The sequence below is a fragment of the Aquila chrysaetos genome, chromosome 13 (genome assembly GCF_900496995.4).
Source record: "Aquila chrysaetos chrysaetos chromosome 13, bAquChr1.4, whole genome shotgun sequence".
Taxonomy (NCBI): Eukaryota; Metazoa; Chordata; class Aves; order Accipitriformes; family Accipitridae; genus Aquila; species Aquila chrysaetos.
Genome location: NC_044016.1, coordinates 5,871,464 through 5,894,954, shown reverse-complemented (window position 1 = coordinate 5,894,954; position 23,491 = coordinate 5,871,464). Strand labels below are relative to the sequence as shown.

At 43.8% G+C, this 23,491-nt stretch overlaps 1 protein-coding gene across 2 annotated transcripts; it reads left to right on the top strand.

Moving 5' to 3' along the window:
- The first annotated feature begins 9,046 nt into the window (after positions 1–9,046).
- Positions 9,047–22,895, top strand: PSEN2 (presenilin 2). Of its 2 annotated transcripts, none has more exons than XM_030035166.2 (10): positions 9,047–9,243; positions 9,977–10,206; positions 11,208–11,349; positions 12,066–12,133; positions 12,947–13,167; positions 14,021–14,119; positions 15,910–15,987; positions 17,655–17,774; positions 18,303–18,421; positions 20,337–22,895. In XM_030035166.2, the coding sequence occupies exons 1-10, from the start codon at positions 9,100–9,102 to the stop codon at positions 20,490–20,492; spliced, it is 1,377 nt and encodes a 458-aa protein (XP_029891026.1). In that variant the 5' UTR covers positions 9,047–9,099; the 3' UTR covers positions 20,493–22,895. The 2 variants fall into 2 exon arrangements, with proteins under 2 accessions (XP_029891026.1, XP_029891027.1); XM_030035167.2 differs by lacking the exon at positions 20,337–22,895 and adding an exon at positions 19,891–20,328.
- Positions 22,896–23,491: the final 596 nt, after the last annotated feature.

Genomic DNA, 23,491 nt, shown 5'->3' with positions numbered 1-23,491 from the left:
CCTTTCCTTGAGGGAACTGCAGATTTACAGAGTGGAATAAACTGAGCAAGCCTCTTGGAAGGTACTGTCTATTCTAGCATAAAACCGCAGATATACTGGGCCTGACCCTATTCATATCTTCTGTGTAAGCGTAAGAGGTTTTAATGTTATTTTGACAGATGGTGGTGTGTCTGTTTCCGTTCGAAAGCCAAGGGAGCATCTCGGTGTTTGAATTTGTGTCAGTAGTCCTATTTCCGGGTATTATTTATACCTCCTGAAATAAACTAGTCACAATTCCTTGGATATATTTAGAGGATTGTAACAGTTTATGACCCAAACCTCCCTGAGATCTCCTACTGTAAATGTCCAAGTACTAAAATGGAGCACATTAGGGCAATCCCACAGGATGTCCCTATGTACTTCAGAACAACCAGCAGCCTGGGGACAATTGCTTCTGGTGAGAGACACTGATCTCCCAAGTCAAAAAGCTGTGATGTGGCTTGTCACATGATTTTCCTAGGAACAGGCATACTTTACATTATCTGTGAGAGATCCTTCAAGGAAATGACTTCACAGATCTGTTTAAAGAAGAGAAAAAAAGCAGAAATATTTTTGATGGCCATATGAATACAGTGTGGGGCTTTGCTCAAACAGTCTTTTAACTTGCTCTCAGGTCAGATGTTTCTCATGTGATGCAGCTAGGAAAAAACATGTGAAGGGACATTCTGATGGAAAGCTGTATGGTAGTAATTCTCAAGAAAGGAGAGACTGAAACAACTATTTGTCTTCCTATTACCCACTTTAGGGTACAGAAGAGGAACACTAAGTTAAGCTAGATTTTTGCCTCTGAAAAGTACAAAGGAGGCAGGCAGACTACGTATTCTCAGAAAGACAGCTGGATTTCACATACTCACAGCCCCAGTGCCATCAGTTCTTGTGCTTTCATGAAGGTTGCAGTAGATGTAATTTTTCCAAAAACCATCTCCTAGGTTGCACAAGTCCTACACCTCTTTGCACTTGTCCAACAGGGTGAGAGCAAAAGGGAAGATCCAGTGACAATGTGGAGAGAAGCAAGGAATTTTTTTGTCTTTCAACTTCAGGCCAGAGACCTGAATAGATACCTGTGTAGTTCATGTTAATGTGATCCTCTCCCAGAGCCCTTCATACTCAAGAGCAGCATTTTTAAGAGAGAAAAAAAGCTGCAAGTTTAGCTTCTAAAGCTGCTGAGAAAGGCCAGCTGGGCTTGTAAAACCAGTTCCCATCCCTTCAGCCCCTACAAGAAGGAGCCTAAGAACAATTTACCTATTGCCTGCACAGATTTATGGCAGGCCAGGGGTTTCACTGGAACGTGCTTGTTGCTGGCTCAGCGATAACTCCGGGCAGGCTCAGATGGACTGGCTGGCTGCCAGCAAGGTGAAGAGCAGTGCAGTTCAGACTGTCAATACTTTGGCTTTGAAGATGTAAAATGTTTTAAAACAGATAAATATTTTTACTATTATCCCAAATTTGTGTCAGATATGTAAGCTCCATATAAAAGTAAAGGGGTATAAAACTACTGTCAGTTATGGAAAACCTAAGTGCAACAAAAATTGCTCCTTCTCCTTATATTAAACAAACTTGACAAGCAGCTAAGCATACAATGTATGAAGGATTCAATTAATCAGAGAAATTCCCATTTAAAAAAATCTCCAGCTGGATCAAGTGTCCAATGAAAAGGAACTCAACAGCTTAGCACAAAGACCAAAGATAGACGCAGCCTTTGAGAGAAAACTATTACAAAGAGCTCCGATACTCTGTTAATGAAGAATGCAGCCAAGCACACAGTTTATCAATTTTCCTAGCCTGACTTTATCTTGGCAAAGGACAGCTGGCCATGCTTTGGTAGGTAACCCTCTGGGGCTCTGAAGAATTTTACATGTAACTTATTTCTGTGTGCAAAGTGGCTTAAAGTAAGGACTACAGGTATAAGGAAGGTGTATCACTGGTCACCAATATTGTGCAGGAAATTTGGGGAAAAGAACGTGATGGCCAACTTCAATTTGGAATCTGCAAAAAATTCCATTTTGTCTAATGATATATAGCAGGGCAGTTCACTTATTGTACATCATGTCTCCTTCATAGCCATCTTACCCTTCATTCCTTTTGTATACAAGATCATCATGGATTGGCACGAAGCAAACAGGAACGTGAAGCTCTGCTGCAAATACTCTGTGTCTGTGCGTGAGGTTCTTCCTAAGTGACAACAGCAGCAGAGAGAATTTATCATGACTCCAGTTCGTGTCTCTGCCCCCACAGATGATGAGCAAGTGTTACATAGCTGCCAGAATCTTAATTTCACTTAACTGTTGCTTGACTGAGCAATGGGAACAACAGAGGCACAGGAGAGGTTTGTATGCTAATTGAAGAACAGTGTCCTCTGTCTACAGGATTATCTTGCTTACTGTCATGCTAGGTTTTTAAAAAAATATTTTAAACAAAAAGGTTACACTCTGAAAATACAAACTTCTCACACCCATAGCAAATAATGTGAAAATGTTTGTGATTTCCCTTTATTCACCCTTCTGATCTATAAACTGAGCAGAGATCAGACACGACTCTGAAAGAACTATTCTTTGGCCATTTCCTCTGGTTTCTCTATTTACTCCTCCACGCTTCCTCCTTACCTTTTTATTTCAATCAGGACCTGCACACTCGTGTAGCATTCCCGTTTACTGAAGGCCACTGATGAGCATTTAAATGCCTTAAAAGCGCCGGTGGCTCAGTTAGTTACAGGCTCTGTAAAAACGTTAAGTTACGGGTGTAAAGCCAGGCATTTTCAAGCAATTAGTTTAAAATTGCCTTTCACCGGCATTATAAGTTTCACACGTCCAGCTGTGAGGACGCAGTCATTAAGCTTGAAGGGAAGCTGACGGTGCTTTACCAGACAGCTCACTCCCGTTATCTACACACTTAAGTGTTTCCACAGAGCCACTTATCGCAGCACCTGGCCTCTTAGCGGCAGCCGGGCCCCGGCCGAGCTGAGCCGTCGGTTTCCCCCGCTGCCGCTGAGGGGAGAAACCCACGCCCGACTCCGGCTCCCGGCTGCGGGACCCACGGCTCTTCCCCGTGCGCTGCCGCTCCCCCCGGGCCGGCCGCAGCCCCCAGTGACCCCCGGCACCGCCCACAACCAGCCCCACTATGGCGGCTCCGCCGCCGCCTCACGGCCCGCCTCACCGCCGGAGGGAAAGGGGGGAGAGAACCCCCTTCCTATTGGCCGCCCCTCTTCCCACCCTTCTCTCCCATTGGAGGAGGGTGGTCAGTAGGCGGGGAAGCCCGCCGAGCGACAGCCGCTGCGACGAATCGGCGGGTGCGCTCGTCCCTCCTGCCAGCCTTAGGGCCGGAGTCAATGGGAGCGGAGCGGAGCGGAGCGGAGCTCAGCCTGTGCCGTGCCGGGAGCAGGTAAACAACGGCGGCTGCTCCGGCGGGGTCGGTCCCCGGCGGGGTCGGGCGTGACGAGCCGGGCCCCGACCCCACCGGCGGCCGGCGTTCGCGTCGGGGCTCGGGGTCGCCGCGCCGCTGGAGCCGTGCGAGGCCCCTCCGCTCCACGCCGGGGTCCGGCACAGAGGCTGGGGGCGGGGGGAGGAGCTCTGGCAGCATTGCTGGCTCGTTCTGGTGAAAGTTATACACATATGCATATGTGTGTGTATGTTTACATATATATGCATGTTTTTATATAAGTGCATGCTACATGTATTTATAAAATACATATTTCATGTATGTTTTTGTGTGTATATATACGTATAAATAGGCATTCCTGCCTGCAATCCAGGATTTCACTTGGAAGCGCTGCCAGCACACCTTCAATGGCAACCCGATTTTTAAGCATTATTAAGGGCAGCTGGGGAAGATGCCTGCATGGGTGCAAGGTCTCCTTCTGGCCTCCTGCAAAATCTCTGCCTGGCGGGGTTTTTTTGTCGTGTTTTTTTTTTTTTTTTTAAAGTGTTTGCTGTCTCTCTTTCTCTCCGCCAGCCGCTGTATGCGTGGCCGGGCTGGCCATGCGCTTGGATGGACAGGGAAGCTGACCCAGCCCTGTGGCCCCGGTGGGTCCCCGTGCGCCCGTGGCTGGCAGCCCCCGGTGCCCCAGGTGCTCGGGTAGGACCCGGGAACGCAGCCCCAAGGCAGGTGTCCTTGGGTGTCCCCGGTGTGTCACCTCCAGTACCTGCTGGCTCGGATGCCCCCAGCAGCATTAGGACCAACGCGAGTAGCTGCTGCCGTGTGTGAAGTGTGACCCGGGCTTTGAGGTTTTACTGGTGTGAGTAGGTCTGCAGGGCTGTGGTGCCTTTATGCTGTGATGACAAGTTGACTGCTAGCGTATTTGGGCTTAACGCTGGCAAAATAATCCTTCTGACGCTCTTGGGGAGGGTCTGATTTCAGCTCTGCCAGCAAAATAACCCTTTGGGGCTATGTGTTGTGCCTTTCTTGTGGGACAAAAGAAAGCAGTGCTAGTTCAGCTCTGTTGGTGTGCCCTAAAATGGAGAAGGAGGGCTACAAATCTCTACAACTTCACATAGTATCTCGTGTTTTGTTATTTTTGTGTTCTGGGGCTGAAAGTGAACAGCATCTGCAAGTTCTCTTTTGACTACTGAGATGGTGTGTTCTAAGTCCTCTGTCATTTTAGCAGCATGTACGTTCTGGCTTTATATTGACAAGAACCCAGAAATCCTTGCTCCTAATTTTGGCCCTACCACTTAAGATTTCTTGAAAGTTTTTTCCTCTTTGTATTTACCAACAGCAGTGATTACTACAGCTGAAACTTAGGAGAACATCAGGCTGTCAGCATCAGCCCAAAGCTTTCTCTTGATCTAAATATAGCAAAGAAAAACTAATTCTCTTCATCTAATTGCCATCAAAGAGAACAATATGTACAGGCAGGAATTTTAACTCTCAAGTGGATTATTAAGTATTCTGCCAGCCTATAGCAGCTGTTCTGTGCTGTATATTGTACTGGTATATTTTGTGACGGATGAAATGCAAAGCAAAGGATTTAGGTTTGTTTGCAGCACAGTGATGTTGCAGCATGAAATTAAAAGCCAAACTGAGGCTAGATTCTAATGTTAGTGTGAATTGGCCTAGTTTCACCAAAATCCATAAAGCTGATTTATCGCAGTTGAGGAAAGAGGTCCCTTGCACAAAGGGCATCTGGAAAGAGAGAAATGGTGACTCCTGCTCTCCTTCAGGCTTCACAAGACTGCTATAGAGCAGGAGTCATCATATTCCCACCTCACCTGCTCTGTTATAAGAAGTACTTACTACTGACCTAGTTTTTGTCCCCTTTCATTTTTGCCATACAGTTTTGAGAGTTTTGTCTCTTGGCTCTTAACATTGTATGATTTTTGAATGGGACCTAATGGTTTGAATCCAACCACAGCGATAAAGAGGAAAACCTTGCCTGATACCTTGCAACCTACTGGGTCAGTTTGATGATGGTCTGGCATGTGATGTTCCTCTCCTTTGTTTGCTGTATTTGGTAGACTGTGCTCTATAGCTTTCCATGAATATCGATACAGCTTGCATTTCCCACCCCCCAAGCTCCTCCTGTTGCTATAGCCAGAAAGGAAGCGTGCTTGTCTCAGCTCTCCATGCTTTCCTTTCCTGAACCGTCCTTCCCCCTTTTCAGCTCAGCCTAGGAAAACACAGTCTGTGTGCATCGTTGTGTTTGGTGTCAAGTGCATGAGTAGGAAAGAAGGTTCCTGTGCTTTCCATTATGGGGTATCCAGTGTCCTTGGGAGGCAGAAATCCTCTCCGCAAGGCCCCTTCCCTTAGTTTAACTGGTGAAATGATACCAGAAAACAGTGTGGCTTTATAACACTGCTTTCTCGATTGCCTGGTGCTCTGTGGCTCCCTTTCTGTTTGGCAAGTAAGCCCCCAGGACAGAGGCTTTCTCTTCTTTTGCTCTGCTCAGCCCAGTGGGTGCTGTTGTGCTGAGTATGTGGGTATGAGAGTGACCAGGTTGGTCCTTCCTCCCTTGAAGGATGGAGTGCTTAAACCAAAGCTCTCTCCAGCAGCCAGCACAGCCTTGGTGCCAGTTCAAAGTGCAGTTCTGATGAATAAATAGTGGCATTAGACAAACTCCCTGCTGGGCCCATGGTGGGGCAGAGGGTGAGGGCCAGCGTTCCTGCCTCCATAAACCATACATCAAAGACCCCTGCTTGGCTAAGAACCATGCTGCCATAGGTGTTGCAGACCTGAGGTGTGGGTGGGCTGCTTGTCTGGGAGTGAGCAGAGGGCTTGCCACCATAAGGCTTGACTCTACTGGAAGGGTGATGGCCCAAGTGCTGCCTTTTCCTCACGGGGGCACTGGCACTGGGGCCGCTTGCATAGCCAGCCTGGGAGCCAGTCCTGCTGGAACCTGGCCCTGTGAAAGCAAAGGAAAACAAGTGCCTATTGTCTTTTCAAAAGAGCTGGAGAGCGGATGAGCACCTGGTGTTGGCACCAGAAAGACTGAGGGTGGTGGGACAACCCCTTTGGCAGGACGACATATTTAGGTCAGTTTAAGGCACCTGTGAGTAGAGTGTCTGGGGATTTGTGGAGGGCTGGTTGCCACAGGAGCTCCTGTAAAATCCCAGATACACTGGGCTCTGTTGGTGTCAGTCCTCACTGAAACCACAGCCTTGTAAACAAGGGACAGTAAAGCTGTGTTCAGGTCTGAGCCTGCTTGCTGATCAGAAGTACTGTTGCATCTTTGTGTTTGTCTATAACCTTGTTGAGGGAGAATAGCAGAAAATATCCAGCTTAAAAATGGCTGTATTAAAACATGAGATTCTTCTTCCATATAATCGTGGAGGTTAGTAATTAGCACTGTGTTTTTGCTATTGGTTTAACTTCTCCAGTGGGCATAACTAGGGTGTTGAAAGTAGGTTAATTTGCTGTCCCTTCTAAATCCTCTGCAGAATTGCTCTGTTCATATAGCAAAATTTGTGTGGCAGTTTCTTAAATACTGGGAGAAGTTCCCTAATATTTTCACTGGGTTGTTAAAACCTAAATATTGGTCCCAAACTATCAGAGAGTAAATCTTTATTTGTTCCCTGTTCTCTGACATGGGCAGAAGGTTTTGAGAGTTACTTAAATTCCATGGGTCACAGATCCTGTGGCATGCATAACTTAGCCTGTTCACAGATCCAGAAGTATGTCATGATTGAATGACTTTATGTACCTGACTTCTTTAATGGCCTGAATCCTATAACTGAACCAGAATCTAGGCTCTCAACTGAAAATTGTGACCCCTCACGTGCTCAGTCGGAAGAGTGTGTTAAGCACCTGGAGTGGAGATTTTGGGCTCTGTAAGAAATAAGCACACAAATGCAGATGTTAGGCAGCTCAGTAAGAACGCAGTATTACTGTGAAGCTGACAGGCCTGGCTTGAGGGCTACCCCTGCATTTGTTTCCCACAACCGTACCACTTTTACCACTAAAAGAGGAACAAAATAATATGAAAAAGCTTGAAGAGAAGGCAGGGGCGGAGCAGATGTCTGAAAAATGTTTCACTTGGGCAGACTGAGTTGACCTAAAATTTCTTGAAGGTGCCAGATGTGTTGAGGAGGTTGTGAAAGAAAGGGGAATCTCCCAGTCCTCCCTCTTTCCTTCCTCCAAAGTGAATTTAAATTTCTTTAGTGAGAAGCAAGAATATCTCGCAGATCTTCAAAGTATCCACTGTGACCTCTCAAGCTGGCTGGTAGACAGTGTAGTGTACTGGTTGGACTGTGAATGCATGATTCAGACTTAAGTGACTGTGTCCAAGTCACATGGGTTCTTCAGCTTCCTCTTCTGAGTTGGATGTATTTCCTGAGACACACGGGCTTGAGTAAAATACTGCGGGAGAGGTGTTCTTGTAGATATTACAGCTTTACAATGCATTAGAGGTCTGGTTTTGCTTATGGACAGGTGGCTGAGAATCAGAAGGTGACTGAATTATCCAGTTGCTTTTTAAAGCTGACTTAATAAATGTATTTCCTGAGACACACGGGCTTGAGTAAAATACTGCAGGAGAGGTGTTCTTGTAGATATTACAGCTTTACAATGCATTAGAGGTCTGGTTTTGCTTATGGACAGGTGGCTGAGAATCAGAAGGTGACTGAATTATCCAGTTGCTTTTTAAAGCTGACTTAATAAATGCTAAAAGGAATTTTCCTATCACCTACCTTTAGAGCTTCCCGAAATCCTGGCTTTAAGGCTGTTCTGCAGTATTCAGGGCAGTGTACCTCCTTTCTCTGGTGTCTAGAAAGGAGAGCTGTTCCTTTCCTTTCTGTGCTCTGACACTGCTTTGCTTGCTTTTCTGCACAACAGTAGGTGGAAAGAGGTAAAAAATTTCTAGCTCCCACTTTTATACTCCCAAGTTTTCACCCATCCAAGTAGTTTTGATTTTAATCACAAGGCAACATAAGGGGGGGGGGGAAAAAGTGGATCACCTAAGGAGACAGGTTTTTCCCTTTCTACACAAACCTCTTCTTGTCCATGGGCAAAAAGAAGAACTGCTTATAAAATTCATCTGGTTAATAAACAGCCATAATGGGGAAGACTGCATGGAACTTTGGGTTAGTGGCTTATGTAAAGCTGAGGCTCCAGGTTACTAAGAAACTTCTGCTACCTGCCAATGCTTGCAGGAGTGTTGTTTAAGAGCTGAGCTCTCTTAGCTTTCTAGCAGGCAGCCAACATTTGAGGTGAAGCTTTGTTTGGCCTGTGCAAAACAAACACTAAGCACTGAGAAACCTCCTTTGTCAAAGTCAAGGTATACTAATGGGACAGGGAAAATAGAGGCAGCGACTGTGAAAGCTGTGGCAAAGAAAAAGTATTAAATTGCTTCAATGCTGCATTTTGCTGTTCTCCCTGACTGCAAAAGTCACGGTGACTTTAACTGAACGGATTGTCATGCCTGGGGTGACAGCAGGCTAAATCAGCTGTTAGAAGGAGATGGAGTTACATAGCGTGCTGTAGCCTCCCTGCTGAAATTGTGCCTTCTCTTCAGACTTCCAGTTGCTTGCACTGCAGTGTTCACTGTTTCTCTTTCCCTCTGCTCTGCTTGTCCCCTCAGCCTTGAGTAGTGCTTGGCTGTGTTCCTCCTGAGTGCTCCCTAGGAAAGCGACGATGATCACATTCATGAACAACTCGGACAGCGAGGAGGAGCCCTGCAATGAGAGAACATCGCTGATGTCTGCAGAGAGCCCTTCAGTACCCTCCTACCAGGATGGCCTGCAAGCTTCAGAAGCAGGGGAAGCGCAGGCACATAGGGTAGGTGTGCATCCTTCCTGGGGAGTGAAGAAATGGAGTGTGATTATAGATGTAGTCCTGCTACCCCTCAATCCCTCCCAGCAGACTGGCTTCTAGGATTGGCTTTGGCCAATGTGTTGTTTCTCTGGTGTCACTCTCAGCTAGCAGCAGCAGTGCCTGTTCCCATTTCCTCCACTGTGACTTTTCCCCTCTCTTCTCCATATATACTCCTCCCTTTTCCTTCCTTTTGGTAAAGATACAGGCTTATAATCAGGACCTGATGCACATATGACTCTTGCAGGATATCCTTTTCAGCCTTCTTGTTTTGCCAGAAACCTTTTGTCTGCTAGGTCAAATGCAGCAAATGTTAGAGCAGAATCTAGTCCTGCTGCCAGCGAAGCAGCAGAGTAAAGCAAGCACAGCATTGCTGTGGGGGGAGGAACTGGTCAAGCTTATGCCACCTCAGATGACATTTCTTCTATCTCAGTTCTGGACATCTTGCCCTTCATGTGCTTGTGCCCATCTATATATTTGCACTTGAAGAGGCCCTTCGATATTAATGGTTTTGGTTTAAAAACTCCATTGCAGCCTGTTTGCAATGGAGTTTCTAATTGTATTGTTCAGGTGGTACCTTTCTATTAGCAACAAGTTGGTATGCTGTGGTGGCCTACAGCAGCCTCATGAAATATGATGGAATAAAGCTTTGAACACAAAGAAAAGAAGTGTCATATATTTGCTAATATTTTTTTTACAGAAGAGACGAACAGGTAGCAGCCGTAGCCCTAACAATATTGCTGATGGGGAAATGTCTGAGTCGGGTGTTCCAGTGAGAGAAAGCACCTTGGAAAATGAAGAGGAGGAACTGACTCTGAAATATGGAGCAAAGCATGTAATCATGCTCTTTGTGCCTGTCACCCTTTGTATGATTGTTGTCGTCGCCACCATAAAGTCAGTGCGCTTCTATACGGAGAAAAACGGGCAGCTGTAAGTGGGGTCTTTAGAACAGCCTCTGAGTACATGGGATCCCTAGCTTTATACATACGTTCCACGCACGTGTGTCTCTGTACACAGACTGCTTCCTTGGCAGGTTGGCAGAACTTTTGCACAGCTGAAGGTGGCTGTGTAAACATACAAAGATTTTACTAAAGTATGCTACGTTCATCTGTGTAAGTTTTTTCCATACCTGTGTTATACTGGTTCATTAGCACTGTCATTAGGATGCCCTCAGCGAAGCCTGTGAGCAGCGTAATGATGACGTTGCTTCATATTGCAGCGTAAAAGGCCCAGGCTGAACTCCTAGTCTGTTCACTCACTAGCTGGCAGCAATCAGGGAACAGCATGTTCATTTGGATGAGTGTCTCATTTCCTGATGACATTTCTGGTTCCTAAAGACTCATGGTGTGGATACGTAATTCCATCCAGCTCTTGCTGACTGTGCCCGAGAGCACTCCTGGGGCTCTAACTGTGCTTCACATGTCGGGTGGAGAAATGGGGACTGTGGTCCCTTGAACTGAACCAAAGGAAACAAAATGGGGCAGGGGGAGTGGTGCAGGGTGGTGAGAAGGGATAAAAGAGTCCAAGACTCTCCTACCAAGTGTGGAAAGAAATGGTCCCCCCTTTCAGGACAGCACCTGGGATGTATCCTTGTAATTGTCATGGAGAGGATCCAGAGCATGCAGTAAAAATTCGTGGCCTGGAGAGAAGCTACTAAACTTAAATAAAAGTCATTTATACTCCAGGTCTTTTTGTTTAGAGCTCTGCCAGCTACAGCTTCTCTGTAGGAATGTGCTTTTGATAGAGACCACTAATCTTGAGTTGATAATTAACTGGAGCCCAGCCCCTTCAGAGGCTACACCTCATGTTTGCTGTCCGTGGTAATCATGCCTCCCTTTCCTTCTTACACACAGAGAGGTCTGGTTTTATTTTGGGGCAGTTAGTTAGAAGTGAATATATATACTTTATATGGCTTTTGCTTCATATTGCAGGATCTATACCCCTTTCAGTGAGGACACCCCGTCTGTGGGCCAGCGTCTCTTGAACTCGGTGTTGAACACCATCATAATGATCAGCGTCATCGTTGTAATGACTGTGTTCCTAGTTCTGCTCTATAAATACCGCTGTTACAAGGTAAAGCATTCATGCCAGAGCCTTTTCCACCTATATGCTGTGACTTGAGTTCAAGTGGGCCTTGCGTGTCAGTGAGAAATACAGGCACTGCACTGGCTAGTCCACATCTTAGTCACAGCAAGAATCATATTGTACAGAAGCCTTTCTTAGTGGTGGTAGGGCTGTGCCCCTGAATATGCTTTGCTGTTGTTTTGTCACTAATGGTAGGCTTTTAAAAACGAGGCCGGCTACTTTGTGTTAGTCAGGTCTGAGTCTTCTCAAACTTTTAAACTTTTCTCAAACTTTCAAGCTTTTTAAACTTGGCCCTGAGATGGATTTATTGTACAGCTTTAGGTAAACCCCTCCTCCTCCCCACCAAGCAAAGAGAATGTCCTTACCTGTCTAAGCTAGGAGCCAGTATGGACACCCACGGAAATGGATAGGAAAGAGACTGACACCCCCCCCCCCCCAAAAAAAAAAAAACCCAAACCAACAAAAGCAAACATAAGCAAACATCAAGGGATAGAATATAAAATGAAAGAGTTTGGGAGAACTGGGAGCAGCTGGCTGTCCCTCCTCCCTCACTGGCAGTGGGGAAGGCAGGGTCTTTGGAAACTGGAGGAGGAGTGCAGGAGTCTGTTGGACAATAGGAAGCTCTGTCAATAGTGCATGCAGCGCTGTGACCTGCATGAGGGCTAACAGCCCCTTCAATCACTGTCTTTTCTTGCCCTTGATAGTTCATCCATGGCTGGCTGATCCTGTCCTCTTTGATGCTGCTTTTCCTCTTTACCTACATATATCTCGGGTAAGTGAGAATGGTGCAGGCAACCTGGCAGTTCAGGGCTCCTTCACCTCCTTGCAGAAAATCCCCAACTTGAACAAGAAAAGGAATGTCTCCCCTTCTCCAAACGGAGGTTTAAGAATTGTTAGAATGAGATAGCTTTCATTTTAAAAAATGGAAAATGAGGTCTTTAATAAGCAATGCCTGATTTTACCGTGTCTACTCTACAAAAACCACTGGGATGTGATACCATGAGCATGAAGTGAACAGGCTGAATGTTGTGGTACAGAGGCCCTGAACTATGTATTGAGAAGCAAGTGGAAAGGAACTTTGTGTGCTGAGTTGGTTCTCCGATTTGTCTTGCCTTTTTCTCAGACTACATTGTTTCAAGCTCATTCCCTTAGCTCCCAGCTCAGGTGGAACCAAGCTTTTAACTTGCAGGTGATGCTTGTTAAAACTTTTAATTTTTAACTGTGAGCATCCTGCATCTGGTGGGATGACTCTTACATGACTTCTCTGCTGCAGACTGTCACGTAGCTGTAAGCCTATGTTCAGTTAAGACTTGAAATCCTGCCTGCTCAAACCTTTGGAATCACTGCTGACCTCAGGACTAAGGCAGTGTGGTGATTGCACACACAGCATGTCCATCTCCTGCAGGAGGAACAGGGAGCTAAGAGCAGCAATTGGCTGCAAGGCAGGTTCCCCTTTCGTGATGGAAGCTGCTTCTATCCCGCTTCCTCCTGGTGTAGTAGGAGGCCTGTCTGTTTAACTGCAGCTAGTACGATGCTTTGCGTGTCAGTTGCTTTTATTGCTTAGCTAAATTTTCTTGTATTCCAGTGAAGTATTGAAGACGTACAATGTGGCCATGGATTACCCAACTCTGTTCTTAGTCATCTGGAATTTTGGAGCTGTTGGAATGATTTGCATCCACTGGAAAGGTCCCTTGCAGCTTCAGCAAGCGTATCTCATTATGATCAGTGCTCTAATGGCACTGGTTTTCATTAAATATCTACCTGAGTGGTCAGCATGGGTGATTCTAGGTGCAATCTCCATCTATGGTAAGTCTGGGTTGTGACTCTCAAGGTGTGGCTCATGGAGAGGTTACTCTGAGGCAATCACAGGACTGTGTATGTCATTCAAAAAACAACTTTCTGGTGCTAACAGCTTTAGAAAGAGGCAGATGGGCAATTAAGTTGACTCCTTGGCTTGTCTCTTGCTAACTTGTTTGTGTAGGTACTGTACTCCTACCATGTCTTTCAAAGTGGAACACCAAGTCAGGGAAGTACTGAACCGCATCTGACTGCATGTACGGGTGGTTGGATTTTTATCAGTAGCAACCTGATAGTCTTGCAGGTTTCGTTTATGGTTATCGAGAGATCATGGATTTTGGTATGAGTTACAAGTTTCAAGAGAACCTGCAGAACAAGAGGTAGCCAGGAGGCAACATTCAGATTGGTGAGGAGCTCTGATGGAGGAGAGAGGGTAGGCAAGGAGGAACTCATCCAAAGGCCTTCATTCATGTGAAACCCAGAGTCAGTGTATGTAGCGATGGATCGTGGAACGTGAACGAAGTACCCCCGGTCCTTCTCTAATTAAATTTAACACCTCAATGTAATGCTGTCATCTACTTTCAAAGAAATAATGTGGTATTCTCAAGAGGCTTTTTATAGGATTAGCACAATGAAAACTCTTATTACTACATTAAGGCTTGGGAATGGTGTTTTAAGTGAACAACATCTTCAGGGATTACAACAGCTAGAATTATGCAAAGTGGCAGAAACTGCCATTCAGGAAATCATCCAGTTAATACTGATAGACGTAATTTTGATGGAAGAATAGCTTTTTAAAGATAAAGAATGTAAAGTATGCATGATAGTTTGAGATGATTGTCTGGCCCTTTTCTCTTTGCAGATCTGATGGCTGTTCTCTGTCCCAAGGGGCCACTGAGAATGCTGGTAGAAACTGCACAGGAGAGAAATGAGCCCATTTTTCCTGCATTAATATATTCCTGTGAGTAAGATTAGAATGTTAATGTTTTTAGCCAGATTAAACTTGCAACCTGTTTCTGTGTCAAACCAAAGAGCACTATTTTAGTTACTTCCTTGCCCTAAGATTGGTGTAGATTTATGTTCTGGAACAGACCATTTGTAGAAGGCCTTGTTTATCAGTTACAATGGTGCCAACTCTAATTAGCCAAAGGGAGCCCACATTTGCCTTGTGAAGCTGAAATGTTCAAAAGTAGATTTATCCTTCTGTGAATACAGTGCAGAACATGCCCCTTTGTTCTGCATACAAAAACCTGTGTTAGATGGACAGTAGTGTTTGCAAAGTTCTGTGATTAGATGATGCTCACTCAATACACTTATTCCTTGTGCATACACTTCATGGATACACTTTAAATGTGTGATGAGGTTCCATTCTTCCTGTAGCCCCCTCATGCTCTGCACTGTACGGATGGCAGTGCTTAGAATATATTTGCTTTATTGTTCATTGTGTGGCTGCTTGGTTTGTAAAGGGCTCTATTCAAATACTGCTCTGCAAACAGAATCAGTCACCTCTTCGCTGGCTTTCTTGGGCTGTTTAACTATGATGGTGTCTGGTGCCCTTCTCCACAAAGGTATATATGTGCTTAAGATTAAGATAGTTCGAAGGCAGGCGACTCAACACTCACAGGATCTGGACTCAAGTGCTTCATGGACCTCAGTGACTTTTTCATTGTAAGATGAATGAGTATTTCCAAATGTTGGGTGCTAAGCTGAGGATGCCTACAACCTGATTGATCTTTTCTTTTCCAAGCATTTAATGTTACATAAATGCTTTTATATGTTCCAAGCAGAGCTTCTGTTGGCTTCAGCTGACCTCCCTTTTACTGGTGATTCTGTTATACTGACCTGAGACAATCTAGATGAAGTCTCGCACATGTTTTACTTAACAAACAAGAGTTTCTCTAAAGGAGAATGCAATTCAACAGATAAATACTGAACAAAAAGTTTTTGTGCAGAACGTCAGTGTCTCCATTGCAAGGCCCCATTCTGTGGCTCCCTCTAGATGCAAAAACATCACCTTGGCTGAGCTTGTAGTGGAAAAGCAGGCTCTGTGTTTGCCTTGGCTTATTTTGTTTAGTTTAGCTTCTATAAAAACAGGAAGACCAATGCACACTTAAATAAACAGCTGATTTGAGTTCCCTTCCACTGATTTCAGAATGGTTTGTATTCCTTTTTAATTTAGGGATCCATCTCGAGCATAAACCCCCAAACATCCTTCAGTTATTCTTGGAACCAAAACAGAAATAGCCAATATTTTGACAGGAAAGAACCAAAACAAATAGGCAGAGAGGAAACTAGCACTCTAACAATCCCTGCATATCCCTCACTTGTCTGCTTTACCTTTAGCAGAACATGAGGAGTAAGCTGTGTAAGTTAATCTCTGATTACCTTTTGTACTAACATAATTTCCTGGGCAATTGTTGTCTTTGAAGAGAAGAGCCAGAAACCAGGAAGAAAACAAAGGAGATGAGGACCCTAGTTCTGGATTTTTGCTTTCTTTAGCCTACAGAGAAGACTATACTGACTCTTAGCTATTTGTGCTCTGGGACTTTCTTAAAAACTGAATGGATGCACTGCCTTAATTTCCTTTCACTTTGCCTTCTAAGTGCCTAGGAAAACCAACTACGAGTGAGTGTTTTAAAAGCATTTACAGGGGCAATGGTTTGTATTTTTAGGGACAGCCAAATACTTAGCTCCTCTGAACTATAGTGACCGATGTTTTACGCAGCTGATTACTTTCTCTCTTTCTTCTAGCTGCTATGATGTGGACAGTTGGAATGGCAAAGCCAGACACAGCTGCAAGAGGACCAAGTCAGCAGACATGGGATGCAGGTTTGCTTGCATGTCACTCTTCTATACAGAGCACTGTCCCATGGAAATAATGTGTATGTTTGAGACTGCAAGTAAATGTAAGCCCCTGAATCCTGACAGGTGCATTTTTTTTTCAGTGTTATTACATTATTTGCAGAACTTGGTGATGTTCTGAAACCTGCTGTTAGGACTGGCAGCAAAGATGACCAGATGATGTAGGAAGGTCCAGTATTCAGGCTGCTTTTATTTAAAAAAACCAACCAAACAAAAAACCAAACTGAAGTGGTGTTCACACACATCTTCAGATGTACTGAAGTCAAAGCTGAAAGTGGGCTAGCGGGGGTTTATATTTTTACTAGCTGGGGATGGTAAATTAAAACATAGGCTCATAAACATAATGCCAATGAACTGGTGAACTTAGGTGTGTTGCAGTGTGTTGCATTCAGGCCACTGCCATGGAGCAGACATGCTTTTACCTAGCTGTAAGTGCAATATGGCTTACCCTGCCGAAGAAAATGAATGTCTTTACATTTACCCTTGGGTAAAGCCTTATGTTTGGGCAGTTACCCAACAGTAGCTGATGAGTTCCAAGTTTACATTCTAGCTGGTCCTGTGGTAATTTATGTGCCTTTGCTTTTATCTTCTTGAAATGCAAGTTAAACTGCAGTTTTAAGGTGATTGAATAAAATCTGACTTGTGGCGTTGGGAGGATTTCCCATCTGGTCCTGTTGCACTTCAGAGATGACAGTACCTTTTTATGTTAAAGCAATGAATGTATGTTAAGGGTTGATAACTGAACATGCTGCTTATTTGAGGGTAAAGCAGCTGACATAATAACAAACTGCAGGGACGCAATCCTGCTTTGAAACTGGGCACAGAGCAGGCGCAGACTACATGCTGAGGCATACAGAATGCCTCTGTGGAAGCTCTGTGTGTCCCAGATCACAGTCTGCTTGCATCTGCAGCAGCAGCATCCTGTCAGGCTGATGTGGACTGGAAAGTTTGTATGAGAACTTCAAAAAATAGGAACTGTCAGATAGAGTAATGTATCACAGACTGGCTGCTTCCAAAAGCACTGCCAAGGGCTCTGTTAGATGTGTTTAATGGGGTGGAGGGGGTAGGGGGGGAAAATTAAATCTGTGAACAATGAAATGTGTTTGCTTGCTACATGTGAACACCCAGCTCCAATGTCAATGTGATTCAGGGCAGAACTTTGCTCATAAATGGCAGTCCTCTTAGTCATCCATTTTTGTCATATGACCAGTTAGGGAATACCTGAGCACCTCCACCCCAAAGATATAACAATGTGGGAATGCGTACTAACTTTACTTGGTTTTACTTGTCATTCTAGCCTGTGCAGAGCAATGCGTAGTTCTGCGTATGTACTCACTTGTTAAAGCCATTGAACTCCTGGGTAGCTGCCAAAGAAGCAGTGAACATGTACCCTTCTTACTGTTTTGAATAACACCTGTGTTTTCCTCAAAGCCACTAAATGTCTCTGCTTGAACTGGTCCTGATGATCACACCTCCAAGAAACAAAGGGCTTACCCATTCCGGAGAAGCTTCATAGAAGTGTGGATTTCATGCATTAAAACAAGTTGTAAATGTAGTTACCTCTTGTGTTTCGTTTCTTTTTTTTTATTTTTTTTTTTTGTCCATTCTTCTTGGCCTATTTTTGTGGAACCAAGCTGAGGATGGGAGAGAGAACCACAGGAGCCCTTCACACGGAGACTCTCAGATGTCGGAGACGAGGAGTCCTGTTCCAACCCGCCCCATCACCTCTTTAGAGGAGCTCGAGGAGGAGGAAAGTAAGGGAAGCTTTATACCTTGTTTTCAGTATAGTCAAGAGTCAGAGCCTGATGCTTTTACTCATTGTGGTTAACACTCTGTTACCTAGTTTGGTCTAATCACTGTTAATTTGAAGAGTTGTGACTTGTTGAGCAACAAAGATTTTGAGTCTGACTGTGTATTGTTTCTTGCTGCTGCAGAATCTGTTCTGGGATTGTTCCAGTGACATCTCTTGGCTATGCTGACAATTTAAACAGTTCCTTCTTCCCCTTGCCTCCCATCCCTCTCCATCCTCATGCTTCCTCAGCTGGTACATCTATAAAGCAGCCCAGGGAAGCACCTCAGAGAATGAGGCTGAGTAAAAACAAGTGTGGGAGAGGGGACTGGAAGTCTCAGCCTGTTCAGCAATGTGTGGGATGCTAAGGGTCCAGGTTGGTAGCCAGGACTAGGAACTTTCACCTGCCCTGCAGGGGACAAGAATTTGTTCAGGAGAAAGCAAAACAGGAGGAGCAGAAGTAATACTTGTTTTCTTTTTCCACTTCTCTCAGGGGGTGTGAAGCTGGGGCTTGGAGACTTCATATTTTACAGTGTGCTTGTTGGGAAAGCAGCTGCCACAGCTAGTGGAGACTGGAATACTACGCTGGCCTGCTTTGTAGCCATTCTCATAGTAAGTGAGCAAGCTTTTAAAAACTGTTACACCCTGTTTAGCACAGCAGTGTTGCCAGAAGTACCAGCAGCTGAACACTGCTAAATCACTGCAGGTAACCTGCTGGGTATTCAGGAGAAACCACCCAGTGTTCTGTCTATAAAGACAGGCTTTACACAGCTACTGAAGCTGAATAACATGGACTCGTCAGAGCAGAGCCATGTGTGAAGATGGTGGGGGTGCAACAGCCCCGGGGAAAACAGTTACAGCTAAACAGTTAGTGGGTTTGCTTCAGTGTTAGGGCTCCTGTCAGGCACAAGAGTCAATATTGTGAACTCCACATTGATTAGCAAGTGTAGTTGAAAAGGTTAACTCCCTTATGCTAAGGAGAACTGCTAGGTAAGAGGATGAAGACCTATCTTGTTCTGGTGTTTGAGCTGGAAAAAACAGGAAGGAAGGAGACTTAAAAATCCATGGAAATTACCAGTAAAAGCAGATGATGATAATACTGTAACTGCTAAAGGATTTGGTCCTGCCAGGTCTAATGACCACATGCTGTTGAGCTTTCACCTAGGTAGAAAATAATCAATAGGAACTTGCTGATTACATCAGCATCCTCATGGAAACTAACCAGAAGGGCAACGGCAGAATTTTTGGAAGGTAAAAGAAAATGAATTATTGTGTCCTTCTTGGGCCTCCATTTCCCCACTTAGATTCCAAGGATAGTGAAAGACAGTGACTTTCACTTGTGAACATCATGAATCAAAAAGCATGAGAACTAGAAATGAGCTAACTTAAATAAAGGGTGTTGAGTGTAGCTTTCCTACCTCATAGGTCAGAGAAACCTATAGGAACACTGAGCTCCATATCCTGGGGTCCAGCACAGGGTCCCTTCACTGGGGGAAATGTTCTTTCTTGTCTGCCCATGAGGCCAAATGCCTCATTCTGTTTCTTTTATGGTGCAGTTAAAATTTGTTCTGTCTCCTTTTGCAGTTTCATAATCTTGCTGCTGTGTGACTTTCTGGTTCCCAAAAATGGCCGTGCAGTGTCCCAGCAGTGAGCACATCTTCAAATGTAGATGTGAACTAAGGAGCAGGAGTAGGCCACATACGATCCCTGAGAGTGCAAGAACAGAGCTACAGGCTCAGTTGGATTGTAATCAAACTTGCAGTCTAGAAACACTGATTTAAAAAAAAAAAAAAAAAAAAAAAAGTGTCTCTGAAGTTTTGTCATCGTGGAGGAATTAAAAAGGGCTCAGATGAGAGAAGGAATCCATAGCTAAATGCACTTAGCCATACTGTCTACCCAAAATGTACAAAAGCTTTCACACATGCTCCAAAAAACAGATCTTGGCCTGCTATCCAGATAAAACCAGAATTCACCTATCATAATAAGCAGTCCTGTCAAAAGAACAGCAGTGGATGTTTTGTTTTGTTTTTTTTTCTCTCTTTCTATTTTGTTTCTCTCTCTCTCTCTTTTTACCCTAAAAGACCTTGAAGACTGGGAAGGTGTTAGAAGTACATGCTGCTGTGTATTGGAGTCCTCCAGTGAAACTCCTTATCTGTGCAGTTCACCAGGATTTAAGTGCTTTTATCTGCTGGATCAGTACTTCATACATAATGGTGTAGAACAAAATGTAAAATAATCTGTAAATAAATTAACCTCTCAGGGTCAGCTGTATGTCAGCATTAGCTGTTTATACCACTTTCTCAGCAGAGAGCTGTGCTCAAAATTGCTGAAGAAAATACCTGTCCAACCTGTGTGAAAGATGAAGCTGTGGGCAAATGTACCTCATGCCACTGGGTAGCTCAGGCAGGCTTCAATTGCTGTGCAGTGTATATAGCTTATTATTTGTATATTAGATTGTTGATGACAGATACGTTTCTGGGCTTCTTACTATATCTCCTTGTGTTTTTTATTCTCTTCTCTCTGGCAGGGTTTATGCTTAACTCTTTTATTACTGGCTGTTTTTAAGAAAGCATTGCCTGCTCTTCCCATCTCCATCACCTTTGGCTTGGTCTTTTACTTCTCGACAGACAACCTTGTGCGACCATTCATGGACACCCTGGCCTCCCACCAGCTGTATATTTAGAAGAAGTGGGAGTTAGAGGATTCTTTTTAAAGCTTTGCTGTGATGTATGGTACACTGTTTGGAATAAGTCATAAAGTTTTACACTTAGTGCCATATATTTGTAAGGAAAACACTAACTCTGTGACATGATGTGTACTAAAAAAATCTAATAGTTACATGTTGAACTGAGATTTTTCACAAGACTCTTGGACTCCAGTGAAAAGCCTGGCTCATTGCTGATGCCAGAGCATTACTTTTATGTTATTTGATGTGCACACTGGCTGTTGTGAGTGCAGAAACCTGTATATAGCATGGGACACCGGGGAGGCGAAGGGTCTGATCTGTGCTTCCAGAAGCTAAGGTGTTTTAGCCCTGGAATTGCAGTTAAGCTTAACTGTACACTAGAATTTCTAATGCTTCACACTTTTGAAGTGTTGTGCAAACATGCGGTCTAAGTAAGTTGTACTTGTAATTAGAAAAGTGTAGCAGTCAGCGTGCACAGAACAGAGCAGTGCGTTACACCTGGTTGTGAGTATTAGAGAAGCGAGGCTGAACTTCATAAGCTGGCCTCTGTGCACACAGCTTCTGTTGAAATTGCCCAAAGGCTTATTTATTCTGCCCTTAAACGTAGTGAGCCGTGATGGATCTAGACAAGATGTCAGTGGTGGGATGTTTAAACATCAGGCTTCTGGTTCTGAGTACATCCACTGCTGGAGCTAACAGCTGATGAAGGCAGAGCTGCCCGTTCCAGTGCATCAGATCCTCAGCGTGGGAAAAAAAAATAGTTTTTCCTGTCTCCTTCCAGCATTTTATCTTTTTGGAAATCTTTTTCTGGGTCCATACTACAATCTTCAAATTACCGTAAGGTGGAAATTACTGCACAACTCCAGTAAATCAGACCTGTAACTTCTTGTGTGTATTTCTGGTCTCATTTCTGTGCATTGTTGTAACTACTCCAAAGGAGGATTTACCTTCCCTTTATGAAGAGGTCTTCTTAGAGTGATTGAGACTTGGCTTACCTAGGTTTTGGTACTGTTTAAAGATTATTTTTTTATTACAAATTTTAAAATAGCTATTTACTGTCAAAGGGACTCTTTTGGAAATAACCTGTCATAGTTTGTATCAAAATATGGGGGTGCAAACTTTAATCTGCTGTTACATTACTCTGCATAAAGCATCATTAATGCTAGGAATGTTTACACACCCTCAAGTGAGTTCATTAAAAAAAACAAAAAAACCCAAAAAAACACAGTGCTTGTTGCCAGTAAAAAATACAGGTCTGACTGAACCTTACTGTTTTCACCACCTTTTGAAATAATTTTATTTCTACTTTGAGAGTCAGTTTTTTAGAAATAGCAAAGTTCTGTGATTTTTTTTTTCTTTTCTTTTGACTTGAGTGTCTATTATGTCTGTTTTCTTTGACAGCTGATCAATGTCAGTGTTTCAAAATGTAACATTATGCAAGGTTTTGTGAATAATGCAATGTCATTGAGAGATGCAGAATTTCATCTCTGAAGATACTTTTTAGATAAGGCTTTGAACTACGCATTTTTAAGGTAGGGCTTTTTCCAATAGACTTGTTCAAGCTAATCTACTTTGGTATTTAACAAGGACATCACACAGGTGATTCAAACAAATTTTTAAAAAGCGTGTAAGGGTTTTTACGAGTTGTGTGTGTCTCAGTTTGGACAAGTAAGTAATTCTTGCTTGTTTAGTTTTCTGTCCACATTTCTTACATTTGCAATGTTTGGACTTAGCTGCAGACAGTTAATTATTACTAAAAGGTATTTCCTTTGGAAATGTAAATCACTAGAGCTCTGCTGATTTTTAAGGTTTATGTGAGAGTTCATTTTTATTTTTGTTTGTTGTTTTGTTTCAGGTTTTTGGGTTTGTTTTTTTTATAAACTAAAACAGTTACGGGGCCAAATCAGAATACAATCAGTTGCAAACTTGATTTTACTTTCTGCATTGCATGGTGTAGAGAGAATGTGAAATATTTATATGTACCAGAAGAAAAATTCTGCTTGGCTTAACACGGTTGTGGCATTTTGTTAGAAACAATTTATTGCTATGAAAGCAGAGTTGATATTTGAAGGAAACTGGGGGGGGGCGTACTTTCAAATGTTGAAGGATCACTACTGCAGCTGGTGGTTTTCTGCAGATTTGTGCTTGCCAAAGATTGGCCTTCCACTGAGCAGTTCTGCATAACTTACAAAAATTGTAATTTAAAAGGTAACTGAGTAACAGATTCTGTCAGTGCAACAAAATGTATTGTTCTGGTGAGTGATAGGAGTATATCACATATATATTGGAGTGGTTTTAATTGTGTAAAAGTTCATATGTATTTACTAAAATATATATATATTCACTGTGTGTGTTTATGCGTGTGTATATATACGCACATACACACAAGTTTTAAAATGATATTGAGTGATTTCTTGTCTCATTGGACATTTTCACCTGTGCATAAAGTGAAGTTCTGTTTGTGATGTTAACATTGTGCAGCGTAGCCTAAGATGTGAAAACAGAGAGGGCAGGATTTACTCTACTCTCTAGCTGGCTACTACATGAGATACTGACTCAGTGACCTGGCAACTTGAATGAGGAAACCATTTGTCTGTTTACTGTGTTCATTCACGGATTTCAACTTGCTGTATGCTCTGCTGAACTGCAGTCTCTTTCACCCTGAAGAAATCCTAATACTCCCACTGATGTGCATCCTAGAAAAAGCACAGCTGTTGCGTAGGCTGGGGTGACACCTGTCTTGATGCAGGTGTCACTCGACAGCCTGAAGTCCTACAGGAGGTGCCATGTGTTGGCACTTTCCTACATGATCCCTGTCCCACTGACTCCTTCTCTCCAGTCGAAGTGTCTCATTGCATCTAGTCCCAAATATGACACCAATCTCTAACATGTAAGACTCAAGCTAAGTTCACAAACAAACATGGTAGTGGTAAGTCTGCCTAATGCAAATCCAAGCTTTTTATTGGTGGGAAGTATGCGGCCCCCTTGCAGCATTT